General features: G+C 48.9%; 1 protein-coding gene across 1 annotated transcript in view; it reads right to left on the bottom strand.

Moving 5' to 3' along the window:
- EPHA10 (EPH receptor A10) overlaps positions 1-20,832 on the bottom strand; it is a 38,908-nt gene extending 18,076 nt beyond the window's left edge. Inside the window, exons 1-5 of the mRNA XM_049617464.1 lie at positions 20,627-20,832; positions 18,657-18,721; positions 17,262-17,940; positions 11,094-11,249; positions 10,220-10,570 (exon numbers count right to left, since the gene is read on the bottom strand). Coding sequence (XP_049473421.1) covers positions 10,220-10,570; positions 11,094-11,249; positions 17,262-17,940; positions 18,657-18,721; positions 20,627-20,732 — 1,357 coding nt within the window. The 5' untranslated portion in view covers positions 20,733-20,832. The remainder of the gene's footprint in view (positions 1-10,219; positions 10,571-11,093; positions 11,250-17,261; positions 17,941-18,656; positions 18,722-20,626) is intronic.
- Positions 20,833-21,311: the final 479 nt, after the last annotated feature.

Below are 21,311 nucleotides of genomic sequence, written 5' to 3'. Positions count from 1 at the left end.
CAGTCTTTGCACCCAACAGTGCTGGGAAAACTAATTGTCCACATGCGAACGAAAGAATGAGGTTGGATCCTTACCTGATACCACATACAAAATTTAACATGAAATTAATTACAGACCTAAATGTAAGACCTGAAACCATAAACTCCCAGGAGGAAACATACAGGGAAGCTTCATGCCATTAGATTTGGCAATGATTTCTCAGACGTGACACCAAAAGCACAGGAAATGAAAGCAAAAATAGACAAATGGGATCCCACCAAACTTAAAAACATCTGCACAGTAAAAGGAACAATCACCAAAACGAAAGGCAACCTATGAAATGGAAAAAAATATTTGTTAATCATATATCTGATAAGGCGTTAATATCCAGAATATATAAAGAACTCCTGCAATTCAACAACAACAAACCTACAAATAACCCAATTTAAAATGGGGAGGGAATTTGGATAGACATTTCTCCGAAGAAGACAGACCAATCACCGATAAGCACATGAAAAGATGTCTAAAATCACTAATCATCAGGAAAACACAAGTCAAAACCACAATGAGATATCATCTCAGATCTGTGAGGATGGCTACTGTCAAAAACAAAACAAAACAGAAAATAGCAAGTGTCGGATGTGGAGAAACTGGAATCCTGTGCATTGTTGGTGGGAATATAAATTGGTGCAGCCATTATGGAAAACAGCATGGAGGTTTTCCAAAAAATTAAGAATAGAACTACCCTATGATCCAACAATCCCACTGCTGAGTATACATCCCAAGAAAATTAAATCACTATCTCGAAGAGACATCTGCATTCTCATGTTCATTGCAACATTATTCACAATAGCCAAGATATGGAAATAACTTAAGTGTCTGTTGATGGATGAATGAATAAAGAAAAGAAAATGATATATATAAAGGGATGTTATTCAGCCCATAAAAAAAGAAATTGTGCCATCAGCAAAAACATGGGTGAACCTTGAGGGCATTATGTTACGTGAAAGAAGAAAGACAAAGACAAATACTGCATGATCTCACTTATGTGTGGAATCTAAAAAACCTACATTCATAGAAACAGAGTAGATTGGTGGTTGCCAAGGGCTAGGAGCTGGGGAAATGGGAGATGTTGGTCAAAGGGTACAAACTTTCAGTGAGAAGACGAACAAGTTCTAGAGATCTAATGTACAGCATGGTGACTATAGTCAACAGTACTGTATTGTGGGGGCACCTGGGTGGCTCAGTCCATTATGCTTCTGACTCCTGATCTTGGCTTAGGTCATGATTTCACAGTTTGTGGGTTCGAGCCCCACATCGGGCTCTGTACTGACAGTGGAGAGCCTGCTTGGGATTCTCTCTCTTCCTCTCTCTCTGTCCCTTCTCTGCTCACGCTCTCTCTCTTAAAATAACTAAATAATAAAAATTAAAAAATAAATCTTAGGGGCGCCTGGGTGGCTTAGTCGGTTAAGCATCCGACTTCGGCTCAGGTCATGATCTCACAGTTCGTGGTTCAAGCCCCACGTCGGGCTCTGTGCTGACAGCTCAGAGCCTGGGGCCTGCTTCAGATTCTGTGTCTCCCTCTCTCTCTGTCCCTCCCCTGCTCATGCTCTCTCTCTGTCTCAAAAATAAATAAAAACATTTTTTAAAAAATCTTTAAAAATAACAATATTGTATTGTATACGTGGAAATTGCTAAGAGACATCTTAAGTGTTCTCACGACACACACACACACCTCCGAGAGAAGATGCTGGAAAGGCAGCTATATAGGTGGTTTCAGGACTCACAAAAGGTATCTGGAAATGAGATGGAGACCCAAGAGCCATCAGAAGGGGACTGGATGAAGCTTCCCAGGAGGCGGCACAGAAAGAGAGAAAGAAAAGCTTTTAGGAAACATACATTTAATTTAAGAGGCAGGTTAAGGAAGAGGAGCTTGAACACGAGGAGCCAGAGAGAGAGCAGGAAAGCCAGGAGCAAATGAGATCACAGAAGCCCAGGGAAGAGAACATTTAAGAAGGTTCCCTCCTGAGTCTTCTGGTTATTAGCTTCCAGTCCATGAGCAAGAGACTCAGTTGCCTCATGTGTAGAATGGAAACAATTCTGACCTCATTAGGCTCGCTGTAAGAATTTTATAAAGTAATGTATATGAAGAGCTTAGCACAATATCTGACACGGAACAAGCGCTCCATGCAAGTTTACTAACTAGAAGAGCCAGCGGTTGGCAGTATCATACGCTGAGAAAGGACAGGGTAAGACTAGGATTCAAAGCGCCCTCTGGCTTTAACAATGTGGAGGCTCCTGGTGACTTTGGGGGATTGAGGGGAAGTAGATACCAGGTGGCTATGGGACAGGGCCCATGCAGCTCACTCTTTGAAAAGTGCATGAACATGGCTTCCAGTTTTAAATGGTAACCACCTAGCAGCCCCCACCTGCAGTCTCTTCCCAATTCTGATGAAAACAGAAAGGTACAGAAAGAGTTGAAAACTCAGAACATCAACGTAAGCTAGTCTAGACAGCTGAATGCCAGAATGGGGGAGATATGCCACTCCACCTATGAGAAAGCCGGTGGAACTGGACTGAAAAGTGCAATTGTCGTGAAGCCCCAGGCTATGCTGCCCACAGAGTGACACGGTCTCCCATCCTAAAAATAACCTGAAAGATTTTTTAATCCCTCCTCCCACTGTCTGACCCTTACAAAAAGGCAAGGTCTTTGTCAACAGGACAATGCACAGCCATCACTCTCCTGCATAGTTGCTTTGGAGGAAAAGTGTCCTTCCGTATCCCCCAGGAGTGCCTCTCGGCCTCAATCCACTGGGAGATGACAGCTGTCAGAAGAGACGTGGGTTCAAGGGGAGAGGAGAGAGAAAACGTCCCAGGATGGCATAGACCCTTGCAGATACAGATGGACAGCAGAGACAGGAAGAGGCCAGGAATGTCGTGTTTTGGAGCTACATTTGTTGAAAGCATAGACGGCCATACAGAGGTAGGAGACGGTTCCATTTCAGACCCACAGAGATACATTAGATGAAAGCCTAACAAATCCTGAGACCGGAGCTGAAAACCGAGCCCAATGCTCTCTCCTGCTGTAGGTGGATCTGTGATGAAATCCAGCCAGTGTCCACGGGGGACCGAGACCACAGCAGACATGAGTGGAAAACTATTCAACAGCCATGTCTCCCCTTCCTGGCCTGTGGAGCCCAACTTCTGATTCAGGGTCTACTGTCTCCCCCTGTGTGACTCAGGTTAATTCTGATTGTTCTAAGACAGCTGTGTGGACTCATTTCCTGTGCCAATGACTGCGGTCGGGCTTATCATCCAGTTCTGGCTGATGTAAGGAGAAAGCAGCTAAGGGGAGGACGGACTCTGGAAAAGGTTTCTTGTTCTTAAAATGATACCTACATGAAAGAAACAGTCCCTTTCTTCTGCTCTGGATGGTAAGGATGTGATGTCTGGAGCTACTGCATCCAACCTGCCACCATGAGGGAGCGAGCCTATGTGACAAGGACGGCATGGCACGGTAGAAAGACACAAAGAACCTGGGTCCTTGAGGACCCCGATGAGCTGCTGAAATAACCATGCTCTGAGTCCACTCTTAGGTACGCTGAGAAATCATTTTCAGCGAAACATCAGCTGGATTGAGATTTACTGTTACTTGCAGCTGAAAAGCCTTACAAACCAACCCAGAGGGCAATTCACACATGGGGTTTTTTGGCAAACACTAGCCATCTCCTTGTTCAAGAACAAGGAACGAGAAAATGCCAAAAACATCAGGCATATGAGAAAAACATTTCAGAATAAATGAATGGTAATATTATTTCTGAAGATTCAGGAGGCGCAGCTTCTTAAGAGGGATTTAGTGTGACAGAGAAACAAGAAAGGCGACTGTCTGGCATCCTCGAGAAGATGAAAGAAAACACAGCCTCCACAAAATGGGAGCAGAAGACCATGAAGGAACAACAGGCAGAGAAGAAAAAGAAAAAAGATGAGGCGAGGTAAAAGCAGAGGAGGTAAGCGAGGAGGCCTGTGGGGAAACTACGTGTGCATTAGGAAAACTGAAATATTTAAAAGAAAATGCACTGCAGGGGCACCTGGGTGGCTCAGTGGGTTAAGCATATGACTTCGGCTCAGGTCATGATCTCACCGTTCACGGGTTCGAGCCCCCCCGTGGGTCTCTTTACTGACAGCGCAGAGCCTGGAGCCTGCTTCCAATTCTGTGTCTCCCTCTCTCTCTGCCCCTACCCTGCTCACAGTCTGTCTCTCTCAAAAATAAATAAACATTTAAAAAAGGGGCGCCTGGGTGGCTTGGTCAGTTAAGCGGCCGACTTCGGCTCAGGTCAGGATCTCACGGTCCGTGAGTTCGAGCCCCGCGTCGGGCTCTGTGCTGACAGCTCAGAGCCTGGGGCCTGTTTCGGATTCTGTGTCTCCCTCTCTCTCTGACCCTCCCCCGTTCATGCTCTGTCTCTCTCTGTCTCAAAAAATAAATAAACGTTAAAAAAAAAAAAAGAAAAGAAAATGCACTGCAAATAGAAGGAATTTTAACAAAATCACAAGCAGAATGGAAACACCAAGCAGACAATAAGAAGAAATAGAATTGAATAATGTGTTTCATTTATATATGGAAAAAGCGAGAGAAAAACTACGGAACAAAAATAATACACAATGCTGTAGGGTAGCCAGGAAATAGTTAAAATGTTTACCATATCTTCGACAACAAAGAAAACTCAAGAACTACTTAAAAAACGAAAAGCTGTGCAAACCTCTTTCTCTAAGCATGGAGCAGTAAAATCAGAAACAGAAGAAAAGCAAATCGTCCAGAAATGAAAACACGTTCTCTAAAATAAATCTAGGCAAAACTACAATACTAGAAGAAAACACAGGTCTGAATCTCCATGACCTTGAACCAGGCAGTGGTCTCTTAGATATGAAACCACAGGCACAGGCAACCAAAGACTTCATCAAAATTTAAAACCTGGAGCTTCAAAAGGCACGGCTCAAAGCAAAAGGTGTCTGCCGGAGGCAGGACGGGGAGCTGGGCAAAACAGGGGAAGGGGGTCAAAAGACACAAACTTCCAGTTATAAAATAAGGAAGTCCTGGGAGTGTAATGTACAGCATGGTGACTATCGTTACTGACACTATGCTGTATATTTGAAATTTGCTACGAGAGTAGGCCTCAAAATGTCTCATCACAAGAAAAAAAATGTGTAACCACGTGTGGTGATGGAAGTTTACTAGACTTACTGTGGTGCTTGTTTCACGATACATACATATACGACTCATTACGTTGTACCAGAAACAGACATTAGGTTATGTATCAATTATACCTTGATTTTTTTTTCAAAAAGTGACCGACAACCCACAGAGTAGGAGAAAATATTTGTAAATCATATATTTGATGGGGGTTGTTATGTGTTGCACTGTGTCCCCCCCCCCACAAAGATATGTTGAGGTCCTAGCCCCCAGTACCTCTACAATGTGACTTCTTTTGGAAATAGGGTCTTCGCAGTGAGATTCAAGTTAAAATGGGGTCGTTCAAGTTGGCCCTAATCCAATATGAACGATGTCCTTATGGAAATTTGGACACAGAGACAGACACTCACAGAGGGGAGACAATATGAAGACACACAGGGAGAAGAGCCATGTGCCTGGAACAGGCATCTACAAGCCAAGGAAGACCAAGGACTGCCAGCAAACAGGAGGCTAGAAGCAAGGAAGGATCCTCTTCTGGAGCAGAGAGAGCATAGCCCTACTGACCCGTTGATTTCTGACTTGTACCTTCCAGAAGTGTGAGACAAGAAATTTGTTTTAAGTCATCTAATTTTCAGTACTTTGTTACAAAAGTCCTAGAAAACGAATACAAAGGTCTAATACCCAGAATATATATATATATACATATATATATATGTATATATACGTATATATATATACATATGTATATATGTATATATATGTATATATATATAATTTTTTTAAGTAGCTCATAACTCAATGGCAAAAAGAAAACCCAGCATATGAAGAGATGTTCAGCATCTCTAGGCATTAAAGAAATGCAAATCCAAACCACAGGGAGATACTGCTTCACATCCACTAGGGTGGTTGTAATCAACAAAACCAGTAACAAGTGTTGGTGAGGATGTGGAGAGACTGGAACCCTTGCACACCGCTGGCGGGAAGGTAAAATGGCGCTGCTGCTTTGGAAAACAGTTTGGCAGATCCACAAAAAGTTAATTAGTTCCAGAAGAAGATAAAAAGCCAACCGTACGTCTCAGTTCTAGAGGCTGGAAATCCCAGATCAAGATGCTTACAGATTTGTTTTTAACAATTTTTTAAAACAATTTTAATGTTTATTTACTTTTGAGAGAGAGAGAGACAGAGTGTGAGCAGGGAAGGGGCAGAGAGAGGGAGACACATAATCTGAAACAGGCTTCAGGCTCTGAGCTGTCAGCACAGAGCCTGATGCTGGGCTCAAACCCACAAACTGTGAGATCATAACTTGAGCCGAAGTTGGACGCTTAACTGACTGAGCCACCCAGGCGCCCCAAGATGCTTACAGGTTTGTGTCCATAGTACTCTGGTAGGGTTTCTCCTCCTGACCTACAGACACCGTTTCTTGCTGTGCCCTCTCCTGGCCTTTCTTTTGTGTGCACAGAGCAGCTCTGGTGTCTTCCTCTTCTGTAAGAACACCAGTCCTATGGGACCAGGGCCCCGTCCTTAACATCTCGTTAAACTTACTTACTTCTTTAAAGGCCCTATCTCCAAACACAGTCACATTGGGAGTTAGGGCTTCAGCATTATGAATTTGGGGAAGACGCAATTCAGTCTATAACATCATATGACCTAGCGATTTCACTCCTACACATACACTCAAAAAAAGTGAAAACATGTTTCTACAAAAACATGTACATGGATATGCATAGCAGCATTAGTCATGATAGCCAAAAAGCAGACACAGCCCCAAGTCCATAAACTGATGCATGGATAAACAAAATTGTGGTATACAATGGAATATTACTCAGCCATATAAAGGAATAATATACTGATACATGGACAAACCTTGACAACATTACGCTAAACAGACAAAAAAGGCAGACACAAAAATTCACGTGTTGTATAATTCCATGTATCTGAAATGCCCAGAATAATCAAATCTATAGAGACAGAAAATAGATTAGTGGTTACAGGGTGCTAGAGAGGGTAGGAGGAATGGAGAGAGTATTAATGGGTTTCCTTTGGGGGTGATGAAAATGTGGGCTGCACAACCATGTGAATATATGAAAAAGCACTGAATTGTATACTTCAAAAGGTATGTGAAATTTTAGGGCATGTAAGTATCTCCAAAAAAAGTGACACTACTAATGAGATGTATGATGTATAAAAACATACTGGATGTGACCAAAGTTATACTCAGAGGAAAATTCATAGGCTTAAAATATTAAAATAAAACTAAGCACTGAACTCATCTAAAAAAAAGGCTTCAGGAAAGCAAGAGGATGGTATTAATAAAGATAAAATCATAAAATAAATGACAAAAGTACAGAACACTGGAATTGATTAATTCAAGAACTGATTGTCATAACCAGTAAAATAAACTTCCAGCAAGGATAATTAATTAAAAAGAAACCACAAGCACATAACATGAAGAAAGAAAAAGCACAGTTACACAGATACTGAGGAAAGTTTTAAAACGTATGTCTCTAGGCTACTGAATTAGAAAAATATCAAAATATTTGCTACGAAAACACAAATTAACAAAACTCATTCAAGAAGTATGGAAAAGATTGGGAATATCACTAAAATTTCCCCCAAAGAAAGTGCAGGCCCCCAAAAGCAGTTTGCATGCCTTCAAAGAATGAGAATTATGCTATTTAAATTGTTCCAGAGCAGAGAAAAAGAAGAGTTTTTTCTGATGCCTTTTCCAAAGCTGGCAAAACTTGACAAATGCTAAAACTTGACAAAGAACACAATAAAAAAAAAGCACTAATCTCTCTTATAAATGTACATGGAAAAATATTAAAATATAAGCAAATTAATTCAGCAAAATATTAGAAGAATAATACACCCACATACAGTAGGGTATAATCTAGGAGTGCAAAAAGAGCTCACACTGAAAAATCCATGAATAGAATTCATCATGCCAACAGCTCAAAGGAGAAAAAACATTTGGTCATCTTGAAAGATGCTGAAGAAGCATTTTATAAAATTAACATTCCTGATTTTTTTTTTAAGTTCAATACAAAATGAAAGCATTCTGGGGCACCTAAGTGGCTCAGTGGGTTAAGCGTCCAACTTCGGCTCAGATCATGATTTTGTGGTTCCTGAGTTCAGACCCCACATCAGGCTCTGCGCTGACAGCTCGGAACCTGGTGCCTGCTTCAGATTCTGTGTCTCCCTCTCTCCCTGCCCCTCCCCCACTCACACTCGGTTTTGGCCTCTCTCTCAAAAATAGATAAACATTAAAAAAAAATTTTTTTTAAGTGAAAACATTCTATGGCCAAGGAGCTAAAAGCATGGGGAGCTCTGGTGGTTGACAGACCTGAGTTCAAAGATGGGTGTCTACTTACTAGCTGGGTGACTTTGGACAATTCACTTGTCCTCTTAGGCCCCAGCTTCCTCATTTGAAAGATGATTAGGGGCGCCTGGCTGGTTCAGTCGGAAGAGCCAGTGACTCTTGACCTTGGGGTTGTGAGTTTGAGCCCCACATTGGGTGTAGAGATTACTTAAATATTTTAAAAACTGAAAGATGATTACCATTCCATTTAAACGAATGAATGTAGAAAATCATATTGCAAGATCCAGCACCAAACACAGAGCAGCATTCAATCAGCGGAAGCTTAGTATTTTTATTAATAAAAGGAAACAGTATCTCAACACGATTTTTAAATCCATCTATATCAAAATAGGATGTTAATATGAAATACCAGATAAAAATCTCATATCACATATATTATACAAAAGGGATTTTATAGTAGATAGTTCTAGATATGGATAGAGAGATAAGAAAAAAATGTGGAAGGATACACTCCAAGATATTAATAGTTGTATATCTCTGGGTAATAGGATTATGGGTGCTTTTTTCTTTCTCAATATTGATTTTTTACATGTAAATGCAATAGCAAATGTTAAGTCATAATCGAGATAGTAAAAAACAGAGCAAAACTGTTATTCCAAAAAACCAGACAAATTGGAAATCTCTCCCAAAAGGCAGAGAAAATGGATTAAGAGCTAAAAATGATAAAGCGAGTGACAAGATTTGAGAATCAGAAAATGGATGTACAACCTAAGGCTTAGAGAGATTCTTAAGAGAGATATTGGAAGCTATCAGAAATTCTAGTCAAAGCAATAACTGAAAAAAGGTTTTCTCCAGGAATACCAAAAAAAAATGTGTGCAGATCACAAGTTTTACTATGTACCAGCCAAACTCAATGAAAAGAGTTCAATATAAAAATCACCCTGGCCTCAGACTTCTCTGCAATACAACTGCCAGAAGACGGGGAAGTCGAGTCACAAAGCAATCACATCTCAGGTATGAAAAGGCTCAGAAACCACACTCACTTTCTTGCAAAGGGTACTTGAAGGATTACGCGAAGGTGCACCCCAGCTGGGTGAAAGACGAGTAAAAGTAATTTTCGAGAGTGGGGATGATGTAGCCTAAAAGGAGTGTAGGTCATCATTTACTCCTCTCTAGCCCAGACTCAGAAATGTGACCGCTCCGTGTTGACTAGTGACTTCTATCGTCCCTACGGTCTGACCCTAAGTGCTTCCTTGCTCTTCTCCGGGACCAGGAAAGAGGGTGACCGATGCTGCAGGGATGGAGGCTGGGGGCGGGGGGGGGGGGGGGACAACACGACAGAACCCCTCTTTCTGAGACAGTAAAGGAGGAGAGACGACTCTGCCCTTCCTGCTGAAATTTTTAAAAAGGGACAGCAAAAGGTGGCGGGGCTCTCCGCTCTTTCCCGCGGGAGATGAGAGGCAGGGCAGCCGCGAGCTGGGTGCGGTGCCAGGCTCTCTGCGAGGTCGGGAGCAGGGGCGCCCACTGCCTCCCGCGGACTCCCGGAAACGCCCGCAACCGCTCTGGCCCGGCGGCACCGCGTCACCCGCGTCCTCAGTCCCTCCCCCGGGGCCCTCGGGCAGGGCTGGCCGTCTGCTGGGGGTCCCCGCCGTCAGGGACGTCGGTGGGGGCCACGCCTCTGGGGGAGACGCGGGGAGCCCGCTCTAAGCGGAGAGGGGCGCGGGCGGCCTTACCCCCGGGCCCCGTGGACACGGTGACCTGCGCGTAGGTGGCTCCCGCGGCGGCAGCCGGGCCCGACACGCCGTTGAGCGCCGCCACGCGCACGGTGTAGCGCGCCCCGGGCCGCAGGTGGAGCAGCGTGGCGGCGCGCTCCCGCAGCCCGGCCTGGCGCGGCACGAAGGCCACGCGCGGCCCGCACGGCTCGCACGCGCCCGCCGGGCCCTCGCGGCCGCAGCGCAGGCACAGCAGCGAGTACGTGACGTCCGAGCGGCCGCCCGAGTCGGCGGGCGGCAGCCAGCGCAGCCTCAGCGCCAGCGGCGAGCGGCTCAGGCTGTACTGCAGGTCCCGCGGCGCCGACGGCGGCCCTGGGGGGCGGGGCGAGCCGGGGCGGGGGGGGGGGGGGGGGGGGGGGGGGGGGGGGGGGGGGGGGGGGGGGGGGGGGGGGGGGGGGGTAAGTGAGGCCATTGATGGGGGAGAGACGGAAGGGGGCGTGGAGGCCAGTGAGTGGAGGGAGGGCCAGGGAGGTGGGAGGAGGTTAGTGAGCGGAGGAGGATGGGGTTGCGGGGCGCAGAGCTGAGTGTGAGGGGCGGGAGCCCCCCTCTGGCCGGGGCGCAGGGTGAGGTGAGGGCGTGGGGGGGGGGGTCCACTCCACGAGAAGCCGGCCTCATCCCTCCGTCCTCTGGACTCTTGCCCTGGTTTTTCCCACCCAAGGCCCGGGCCCCATCCCCACCCCCGGCTCCCCTCCCTCCACCCCGCCATCTGGGTCGTGGCCCCCACGCCCTTCCCACGCTCACCAGTGCGGAGCCCCCTGCCCTCAGCAACCCCTCCCCCACGCCTTTATTGACTCCCTCCTCCCCCTCTGCGAACGCCTTCCGGAGGGGCACTCACGGGTGCAGGAGGCCGACGGCGGGTCGGTGGGCGAGCGCGCGTAGCTGTCCTGGCACACGCAGAACGTGGAGGCGTTTTCCAGGGCCCGGCTGTGCTCTGGGCACGGGGAGCAGAGCGGCCGACGCGAGGACAACTTGTAAAACCCTGGGGGACAGGCTGCGGGGCGGAGCCACGTGAGGAGGCGTCTCCTCCACAGCGTGTCTCTCCCCCCCACCTTCCTGCCTGCCCCATTAGGGTGACTTTAAGTCCGGGAACTGTGCCCGGAAGGGAGTCTCAGCTAGTCCAATAACAGCCGCGTGGGATGGCAGCTCCCGACGTAACCCAGGGCTACCTAACCCTTAGCGAGCGCTTAATGTGTGCAGAACACTAGCGTTTTACCTTTAGTAATTCGTTTAATCCTCCCAACAGTCTGTGAGGTGCGTCCTTTACCGTCATCTTCGTAAATGAGGGAACTAAGGCTCAGAGAGGTTCAGTAACTCGCCCAATGACCCACAGCTAGTAAATGGTGGGATTCCAGCCCCAGCAGACAGCTTTCAGAGCCCGCACCATGCTGCCCTAATTAATGCCCACTGGAAGAAAATAAGCCAAACTCTCCAGTCTTGATGTGAGCCCAGAAGAGCGGTGCCTCCAAGGGGTATTTCACAGCTACCCAAGGACAGACACCCACACACTTACAGTGACACACACACTCACTGTTGTCGTCAGAGCCCATCCTCCCACCACTACCATCGGGGGTTCGTGGCATCACAAATCCTCAACTGATGCACTTGGTTCCAGTTTGAAAGTGGAGCCAGCCAGGTGTGGGGGCTGGGGGCGGAGGGTGAGAGTAGACTGAAGGAAGGTGAAGTCTCTCTACTTTTGGTCTGGACACCCTCCCCAGTTACTTTGCTTCTGTCACTTCTCCGGGCTCACCCAGAATGCAGGTTGTTAAGAGCACAGGCTCTTTATATCCGAACAACCTGGGTTTGCGCCTGGGTTGTTTACCACTTACTTGCTGTTGGCCTTGGGCAAATTGGTTGACCTCTCTGAGCCTCGGGTAGAATACCCACCTCAAAAAGGTTGTTGGAGGATTAACTGAGGTGAAGCGTAAGCCGCTTAGCCCGGCACAGACAACACGTACACAACAGTGGTAGTAATTACTGTTCCTCTGTCACAGGCCTGAAGTGGAAATGGCTGAACGCCCACTCGAAAAAATGTCTCACCAGCTGGGCCAGGTGGCAGGGAGGCAGTGGCTCCTGGCCCTCCTCTCAGCTTCTGGGTGGTTCTCACCTCCCTCCCTGCACCCACCAGGCCTTCTTGCTAGTTTAGCTGGTTCTGGAAGGCTGGCTGCTCTCCAACCCCAAGAAGACACACACAGTACAACAGAGGGGATGCAGACTAGCCCTCAGGAAGGATTTTCAGCCTGTCTGGGAGAAGAGGGGAGTAAGCTGCGGGTTTCTCGTTATCTGGAAGGCTTAGGCTTTGGAGGTTCCACCTTGCTGAGTCCTGGGCAACACAGCTTTGGGCAGGGCCTGTGAAGCTTCAGAAGCTTTGGAAATAATCTGTCTTCAGAGCAGAGCATGGCGCTCACTAACATGGTGGGCTGGTGACCAACGGCAACCCCCGCTGGGACTCGGATGGCCTGGGTTCCAGTGTTAGCTCTGCCCCTTTCTATGCCTCTCTGGCCTCAAGAAACCATCAGTCAAGTGGGGATGATAACCTTGGCCTGCCCACCTCTGTTGTGAAGTCAGAGTGGAGATCTGTCGGCAGGATCTCCCAGCAGTAGGGAAAAGTACCAGAGGCTCCCTTTCTCTGCATGTTTGGGACATCCACTGTCCCAGAGATATGTGTCCCAATGGAGACCGAGGTGGTTATCTCTTTGACAGACTCTGTTTAGAGGAGGTTTGTGTGGAGGCTCAGACTCATGAGAGCCTCTTGACTGCGGGCCCCTCCCTGTCTTCATCAAGGTCAGAGGCAAATGTCAGAGATCACCTAGTTTAACTCCCGCTGGCCCGGTCCTCCGGCACCTTTCCTAGAAGTAGCCACAGTCTCTGCTCAGAAATGGGGAGCCCACCTTCTTCTGAGGATGCCTCTGCTGAGAAAGGGCTTCCTTATATTGAGTCCATATAAGCCTCCCTGTCTGTAACCCCCCTCTCCTGCCACCCCACCACAGGGTCTCTGTGTGCCCTGGGGAGCCTTAGAGAATATTTGCTTGGGTCCCCCTGCTCCAGGGCACTCCCACAGAGATTGGAAGACTCAGGTTGTACACCCTGATCTCCCCCACCCCCCAAAACCCTAGTGACCGGGAGAGGGTAAATAAAAGAGAGAAACAAAAGGGAGAGAGAACATCTTGGTTCTATCCCCTCCACATCGGTCTACCTTTAGAGAAGTCTCTGTACTCAGCTGTAGAAGGCACTGGAAGGCCTTCACTTTCTGAACACAAACCTGAGCATTTCACTTCCCTTCTTAAAACCCGCCAGCACCTCCCCAGTGCCAACCACCCCACCCTTGCCACACTGAACTCTTCGTTTCACACCTCTGGCTCTTGTCCTGTAATGTCTCACAGCCCTTTTCCCTTGGCAAACTCCTATGTTTCTCCAGACCCCAGTTCAAAATAATAACTCCCTTAAAAAATAAAAATAAATGAAAAAATAAATAAATAAGAAAGAGAAGAAACAGGAAAAAAAAAAAAACCACCTCACTTATGAACCTCTCCCTGGCACCCTCCCCAGCTCCCCATTCCCCAAGGCAGAGCTGATACCATTACAAGTGGCTTTTTGTCTGGTCTCAGCTTAAGTCAGAAGGGGGACTGGGTTCCTGAGTGTGTGTGTGTGTGTGTGTGTGTGTGTGTGTGTGTGTGTGAGTGTGTGTGAGTGAGATTGCCCAGAATGTGTATCCAAACCCCCTCCTCCAGACCCTGATCCATTCATTGGATGATTTTTTTTTTTTAGCATCTACTGTGAGTCAGGTGCTCTGGAGCTAGGATCTAGAGACAGAGTGAATGAAACAGACCAGGATCCTACTGTCCACTGGTGCAGATGCCTTCCTCCCACGTCACAAGGAGAAGAGAGGCTGTCAGTTGGTAAGTCCCTCAATGTCCGGCCGTCAAACCGGCGAACCTCCCTCCACACCCATCTTTCTTCTCCCCGTTCCTTCTAGACCTAGAGGAAAGGATGAGCCACCTCCTGTTGGAGGCCTCCAGCCCCTCCTCCTTCACTCTGGGTCCTGCCCCCTTCTCCTCCTCCCAGACTATCTTCCATCACTCATATGGTTCCTACTTCTTACATTGCTCCTTCTCTACTGCTTCCTCCCGGTGACAGAACAGAGGAATGGAGAGGTAAAAGTGGTCCATTTGGGGTGCAGGCAGGAAGGGCACGATGTACGGAGTATTAAAAAACAATGAAACTGACGAAAACATGGCCCGATCTTGGTTAGCAACAAGTGTCAGCAATTCTAAGCCATGTCAGTAATAAAATACATCCCCCCCCTGGGGCAGACCACTCCCACCACCCCCTGCTTGGTGCCCCACTGGCTCCTTCCCTCAGCATATAAATAAACAAGGCTCCCATCTACAGTCAAAATCTCCTCTCAACCCAATGTCTTCCTCAAGATACCACCTCCCTCTCCTCCCCTTTCCAATCCAGCCTCCCAGAGACTTTGTGTGTGTTCCCTACTCTAGCTCCCCAACTTCCTTCATCCCCCAGCCTCCTGGCAGCCTGGTGTCTCTCTCCGTTACTCAACAGAAACTGCTTTGGCCAGGGCCACCGGGTGGACATTGTCCAAACCTCACCTTACCTGACTGCTCACCAACACTATAAGCCGTTCCCTCCTGGACCCCTCCGCCTCCCTTGGCTGCCAGAAATAACACTCTTCTAGATCTTCCCCAGCCTCTGAGTCTCCCTCAAGGTCCTTTTTTATGGGCTTTGATTCTCCTACTCCCCCTTAAACCCTTAAATACCGCTGTTCTATGAGACTTCATCATTGGCCCTCTTGCTTCTTACCTCGCCTTGGTCTGTCCCAACCGTACCCACAGCTTTAAGTAGTATCTCTCTCTCTCTCTCTCTCTCTCTCTCTCTCTCTCTCTGTTGCTGAGCTCCAGACTCACTTTCTAGCTACCTCCACTTAATGCACCCCAGACACCACAGATTCGGTGTCCATCGATGTCCTGTGATCTCTACCCCAGCAAATGATCCTCTGTCCATCCAATCCCCTAGAAGTAAATGAATCAAAAAGGACTCTTCTTTTCTCCTGTGTCACATGGTCACCAAGTGCTGTGGAGGCTGTCACATCCATCCTCATCTCTCAATGACCTCTGCTACTGTCTCACTTCAGGCCATGCGTTCTTTCTCCTGGACTGTTGTCCCATCTTTCTTATTTTCTACCCCTTAATCCTTCCTTCCTCAATTCTTTCTTTGTAATTACGGCTTGAGTGATCTTTTGAAAATACAAATCTGAACATGTCAGACCCCTGCTTCAAAGCCTCCCCATTGGTCAACAGCATATAGTCTCAGCACTTTATCCTAAAGTTCAAGGCCCTTCATGATTTGTTCCTGCCCCTCTCCAGCCCCATCAGCCCTCACACCCCCAAATGCCCTCTGCCCCCAGCCCCAGTCATGCTACATTCCTTCCTGCCTCCATGCTTCTGCAGACAGTCTCTTAAGTCAGAATGTTTTTATTTGCCTGGAAGAAAGGCCTTCTCACTGTCTCTCTCCACGCTTAGATTGGGATTCTCCCTTCTCCAGGCTTCCTCAATTCTCTGTTGATATGTATCACACCCTATGGTAACCACTCCTTCACTCAGTACATTTCCATTGGGCACTTACCACATCCTGTTATGGATACTGGCGCTGCTAAAATGTGATACAACCATTGCCTGAAGTCAGTCACTAGTCCAGTGGTGGAAACACACACAAGTAGATCACTACATAGCATGGGGTAAGTGCAGAAATAGAGATTGCAGTCAACTGTACTTAATTTTTTTTAAGCAAGAAGTAGAGGTTGCAATGGGTGCTGGAGAACAGAAGTGTTTCCTAACCCTACTTGGAGAGTTCAGGAAGGTTCGTAAGTCCCTTACTAATCCATAAGTTCCCACCAGGAAAGAGATGGTGACATTCCTCTAAATATATATAATAAACCCTCCCTAAATGCACTTGGCAAGTTCTCAACTCATATCGAATGGACAGTTGAACAAAGGAGTGACATTAAGTTGAGTCATTTCCTCCTCTGTCTTCCCACCTCTATATTAATCCCTCCATTGGATCACATATCACCTTGTGATTTTTCAATTTTTATGTTTTCCATCTATAGAGCTTCTGAAGAGTTGAGACTATCTCTGACTCATTTCTGTTGTCCTGGCACCCAGAAAAGGACGTGGCTTAGCAGAAGCCTCTCTTGATCTTTCTACACTAAGGGCACACATCCATACCCCATCTTTACCCTCAGTCCTCAGAGCCACAGATAGGGGAGAAAAGGAGAGGTCCGGCCCGGTGCCCACACAGACCTGAGAACCCAACAGAGCCCCCACATGAAGGGTCTCCCTCAGGGGGCACTTTGACTCACAGTTCGAAGAGTTGGGTGAGATTTTACTAGTCATCTAGCACAACCTCTCAGTCTTTCTCTCCAGCTCAAGAATCCCCCTGCCAGATTCTGACTTGCATATTATCAGTGACAGGGAGCTCACTATAATGTAACCAATCCCCCTAGTCCATAGCTAGTAGAGTTGGGCTGCTGTATCATTTTTCTTTATGCATACGGGAGGCAGCATGGCGTAATAGAAAGAACTTGGCAGCTGGGCGAATCTGGTTCGAACCCTTGTTCCCCATTTACTAACTTTGCAAGCGAGGTGCTAATCTCTCTGAGCCTCCGTTTCCTCATCTGTGAAATAGGGATACTGGTGACTTACTTTATTGCCAAGAATAAATGAGACATCCTTTGCGAGGTGCTTATCATAGTGCCTGAAATATAAGCCCCTAATGCCCCCTTATATGAAGTCAAATTCACCTCCTCGTAACTTCGTTCAGTGGTCCTGGCTGGACCCACTGGAAAGCTCCACAGAAGGTCAGGGCTCTGGGCTCCACAGCCCACAGCTGCTCCACTCCTCCTCCTGCCTCTTTGATCTACGGCACACTCTCTCCCAATTGCCACCTGCGCGCTACGCCCCCACGCCACGCCCCCTCGTCCGCTGAATACCTTCACAGATGTCACCACGTTCCTGGAATCCCGCACTGCAGCTGCAGCGGCCCACGGGCACCAGCCATTCACCATCAGCGCCACAGTGCATGCGCGGGGGGCTGCCGGGCTCCCCTTCTGAGTGCGCCACGCACGTTCCCGTCACCTCCACCAGCGTGGAGAAGGCACTCTCAGCTGCGGTGGCTGGGAACGCCGCCAGGCCCCGCACCGTCGCGCGGCACTGCTTGTAGTAGACGCGCACAGACACCAGCGCAACGCATGCGCCCACGTCCTGAAAGGCCAGGTGGAAACCCCGCCGGCTGAGCGGACCGATCTCGCGCACCTCCGTGTTCAGCTTCATCTTGCGCTCTCCCAGGTCGCCCTGCGTGAAGCTCTCATCTGCAGCGATTGTATCGATCTTGCGGGGCCGGCTGCCACCTGGGCGGGGACGCCCGCGGCCCAGGTCAGCCTCTGTTTCCAGGTAGTAGACGTTGAAAGTCTCTTTGCAGGTGCCCGCGGCGCCCGGGATGCTGCTGCAGTCGCGCAGTGTGAACTGCAGCTCCACGAAGATGCGCTGCCCGCGGCCACGACTGATCCAGCCAGTTTGCAACCAGTTGTCCTGGTTGGGCTCCAGCACGTTGCACACCTGGTATGTGCGGATCGGACGGTCATGCTCGTCCACGCCGCTGATCTCCTCCCACTGGGGAGGAGAACAAAGATGTGGGAAGCTCAGAGCCAAGGCGCCCCCAGGAGGTGAAGCCCTGGTGGTGTCTAAAGCTGAAAAACCCCTTCCCCATCATCTCGCATTCCACACACACCCCATCCCCCTGAAATTATAAGATGCAGAGCTGGGAGAAACGTTGGAGACAAAGAGTCCAACCCTTAATTTTATAGGTCGGGAAACTGAGGCTCCAGAAAGAGTGATTTGACTGGATATGAACATCGAATTAGCAGCAGAGCTGGGAATGGTGTCTGAAGTCTCCCGGCTCTCCACCAGGTGCCCACACGGGGACCAGGCTGCAGCCATACAGCCACATCTGCCCACCCCCACCAAGTTTCTAAGCCACTTTCAGGATTTTAAATCTTGCTCCTTCTATCAATCCATCAATCAGCAACACTGCTTGGAGGACCTGCTATGCGCAAGACACTGTCCAGCATTGGCTCATCTAGATGACACATTTCTGTTGCTAGACACAGTCGGTTTTCCCCTCATTATCTTTCTCTTTTTTTCTTTTCTTCTTGGACTGACTGAAGACTCAACGTTTTCTAATAGGCCACTCTGGCTTGAAGCCAGTGCCGCTGGAGATCACGTGCTCTGAGGAGCATTTTGATCTGCTGTAACCACAAAGAGCTAAAGGAATTGAGTCTCAGACCACCAGAAGATTCCTGGGAGAGGGAGAGAAAGGTTACACTTACCCCATTACTTGGCAGTGCAGTCCAGCCCAACTCAGCCTGGGAGGCTTTGGAATCCAGGAGGATGACTAGGGAGAGGAAGAACAGAGATGTCAGAAAGTCAGAAGGTCAGGAAGGTGGGAGGGACCTTTTTGTGAGTTCGTTGTAAACTTGCTGAGGGAGCAGAGACAAATTTTTCCCACCCTGTACCTTCCCATGAAGGCGTGGGGTGTGAGTAGCTTGAGTCCAGAAAGAGGTAGCCACAACAATTAGGCAAGGAGCCTGTAGCAGTTTCCTGTGGTTGCTGTAACAAATCATCACAAACTCTGTGGCTTCAAGTATCAATTACTTATTTATTCTCTTATAGTTCTGGAGGTCAGAAGTTGAAAATCAATTTCATTGGTCTAAAGTTGGGCTGTCAGCAGGACTGGTTCCATCTGTAGGTTCAGAGGGGAGAATCCATTTCCTTGAGTTTTTCAGCTTCTAGTGGCCACCTGGATTCCTTGGCTTGTGGCATCCTCCTCCATCTTCAAAGTGCTTCACTCCAGTCCTTCTGTGACCAAGTTGCCTTCTCTCACTGACTCCTTCTGCTTCCCTCTTGTAAGGACCCTTGTGATTTCATTGGAGCCATCCAAATAATCCAGGATAATCTCCCCATCTCAGGACCCCTAACCACATCTGCAAAGTCTTTTGCATTTAGAATAAGATTGATTGGTTCTGGGGATGAATTAGGATGTGGACGTATTTGGGGAGTCATTATTCAGCCTGCCAGAGTTCATGGAAGTACTCTTAAGATTGGCTCTAAGAAAGGGGTGGTGGTGTCAGTGAGCCCCCCTTTCCACCTTCTAGGCTCCCTAAATTATAACTGCATGTCAAGAAGAGACAGAAAGTGAGCATATTAGAGGATTTCTGCATACATCCTGAATTCATTCATACTCAGGGGCTCATCTGAGGTCTGAAGTCACCAGGGATGGAAGAGACTAGAACCTTTTTAGTTTGACTCTTAGGGGCTCTGGGAAAAATGAGTGGACTCTGCCAGCAGCGGGAGAAATGAAAATTTCTTCTCTCCTGCTCTCAGTATCGGTCCCAAAGAAGCATTGGTCTGGATAGCACAGCAGCAGCTCAGAGACAGGAGCCCAGGCCATCTTGAAGTCTTGGAAGATTACAAATCTAGAGCTTAAGCAAGGGGGTGGGGCTCCAAGGTGAGGGTCTCTAAGAGGGTTGGCTCCAGAGGCATCAGTGACAGTAAGCAGGACCACCGACAGCTTCCTGATTTTGTTATAACTGACAGCACATCGGAATTGCATATTGGCGTCAGAGATCCAGCGCCCCAACCCCCCGGTCAGCGCTTTAGATTCCAGCTCCTCAGGATTCTACACCTGGATATGACGCCTCTGGATTCAGTTAAGTGTACGGCTCCCCCAAATCCAGAGGCAAGGCGCGAGCCCTGGTACCGCAGGCAGCTCCAAGCCCAACAGCGCGGACCGCTTCGGGTAGTCTGCGCTCCAAATTCAGCACTGCGGACAGCTCCCTCGCCAGCACGTCGGGCTACTCCCGGACCCAGCCATCCCTCCCCTACCAGCGCTCCACCTCCTGCCTCGCGGTTCGGGCTCCATCCCGTCGTCCCGTACTTCGATCTCACCTCCACACCTCCCTGTCTCCTCTGCTCTCTTCATCTCCCTGCCCCCACACCTCCCACCTCCAATCGCTCAGCCTGTCCGTCTCACCGGCACCTGAACCGCCGCCTCTGGCTCTCACGATTCCTGGTCTCTTTCCTCCCAGCCTTCCAGGTCTCCAGCCCGATTTTCTTAGCTACCTTTGCTTAGCTACCTTTTTCTCTGCCTCTTTAGTTCTTTGCTTCCCGCTGCCCGCTTGCCTCAAACCCCAGTACAGACTCCAGTCTCTCTATACGATTCCTTCCCTCAGACCCCCAGTTCTCCAGCCTCCTATCTTTTGGCATTCCAAGCTCCAAGAACAGCCACCAGTTTCCTCACCTTCCTCGGCGATCCCGGGCCTCCCTGGTCCCAAAAGCAACGCCAGACAGAGCGGCATCAGGCAGACGAACAGGCGCAACGGATGTGGGCCGGCACCGGTCTCCATGGTCCGCAGACCAAGCTGTCAGTGCGGCGGCGGCTCAAGCCGCGCCAGCCCCAGCACCGCTGAGCAGTGCCCCCAGACCCTAGCTCCTTCTGGGGGCGGGATCTCGCTGGTTACCGTCATCCATGGGGACCAATCACTAGGCACCGCCGCGGGAAGTCCACCAATCCCCGCCAGCAGAAGGTGGAGGGGTGGAGTTTCATAGGCCAGGGGCGGAACGGCGAAATGGAGGGGGGAAGGAAGGGGTCCCGCCAATCTCCAAACGTGGGGGTGGGTAGCGCTGAACGCTGGTCTGGCTCCTGGGAAGGAGGATGAGCCGGCGACGAAGGCCCAGAGCGCAAAACCTTAGCCTCTCATTCCCGAGAAGTAGACAATGTGGGCGTGGCTTAAAGAGGGGCGAACCTCGGGGAGGCCGCGACACTTGCAGCCTCTGAGCTAGGCTGGAAGCTCCCTTGTTCCCAGGACTTTCAAGGGGTTTCGAAGCCTGATGTCCCGACCCCAAGCTCTAGGGAGCTCCTCTATCTACAAGCCCTTGGCTTCTTCCTGTGTCTGAGGCTCCTGGTGTCTTATGGCTCAATCCTG

Source organism: Panthera uncia (assembly GCF_023721935.1).
Source record: "Panthera uncia isolate 11264 chromosome C1 unlocalized genomic scaffold, Puncia_PCG_1.0 HiC_scaffold_4, whole genome shotgun sequence".
Lineage (NCBI taxonomy): Eukaryota > Metazoa > Chordata > Mammalia > Carnivora > Felidae > Panthera > Panthera uncia.
The sequence above is the reverse complement of the archived record's forward strand: the minus strand, read 5'-3'. Positions and strand labels throughout refer to the sequence as shown.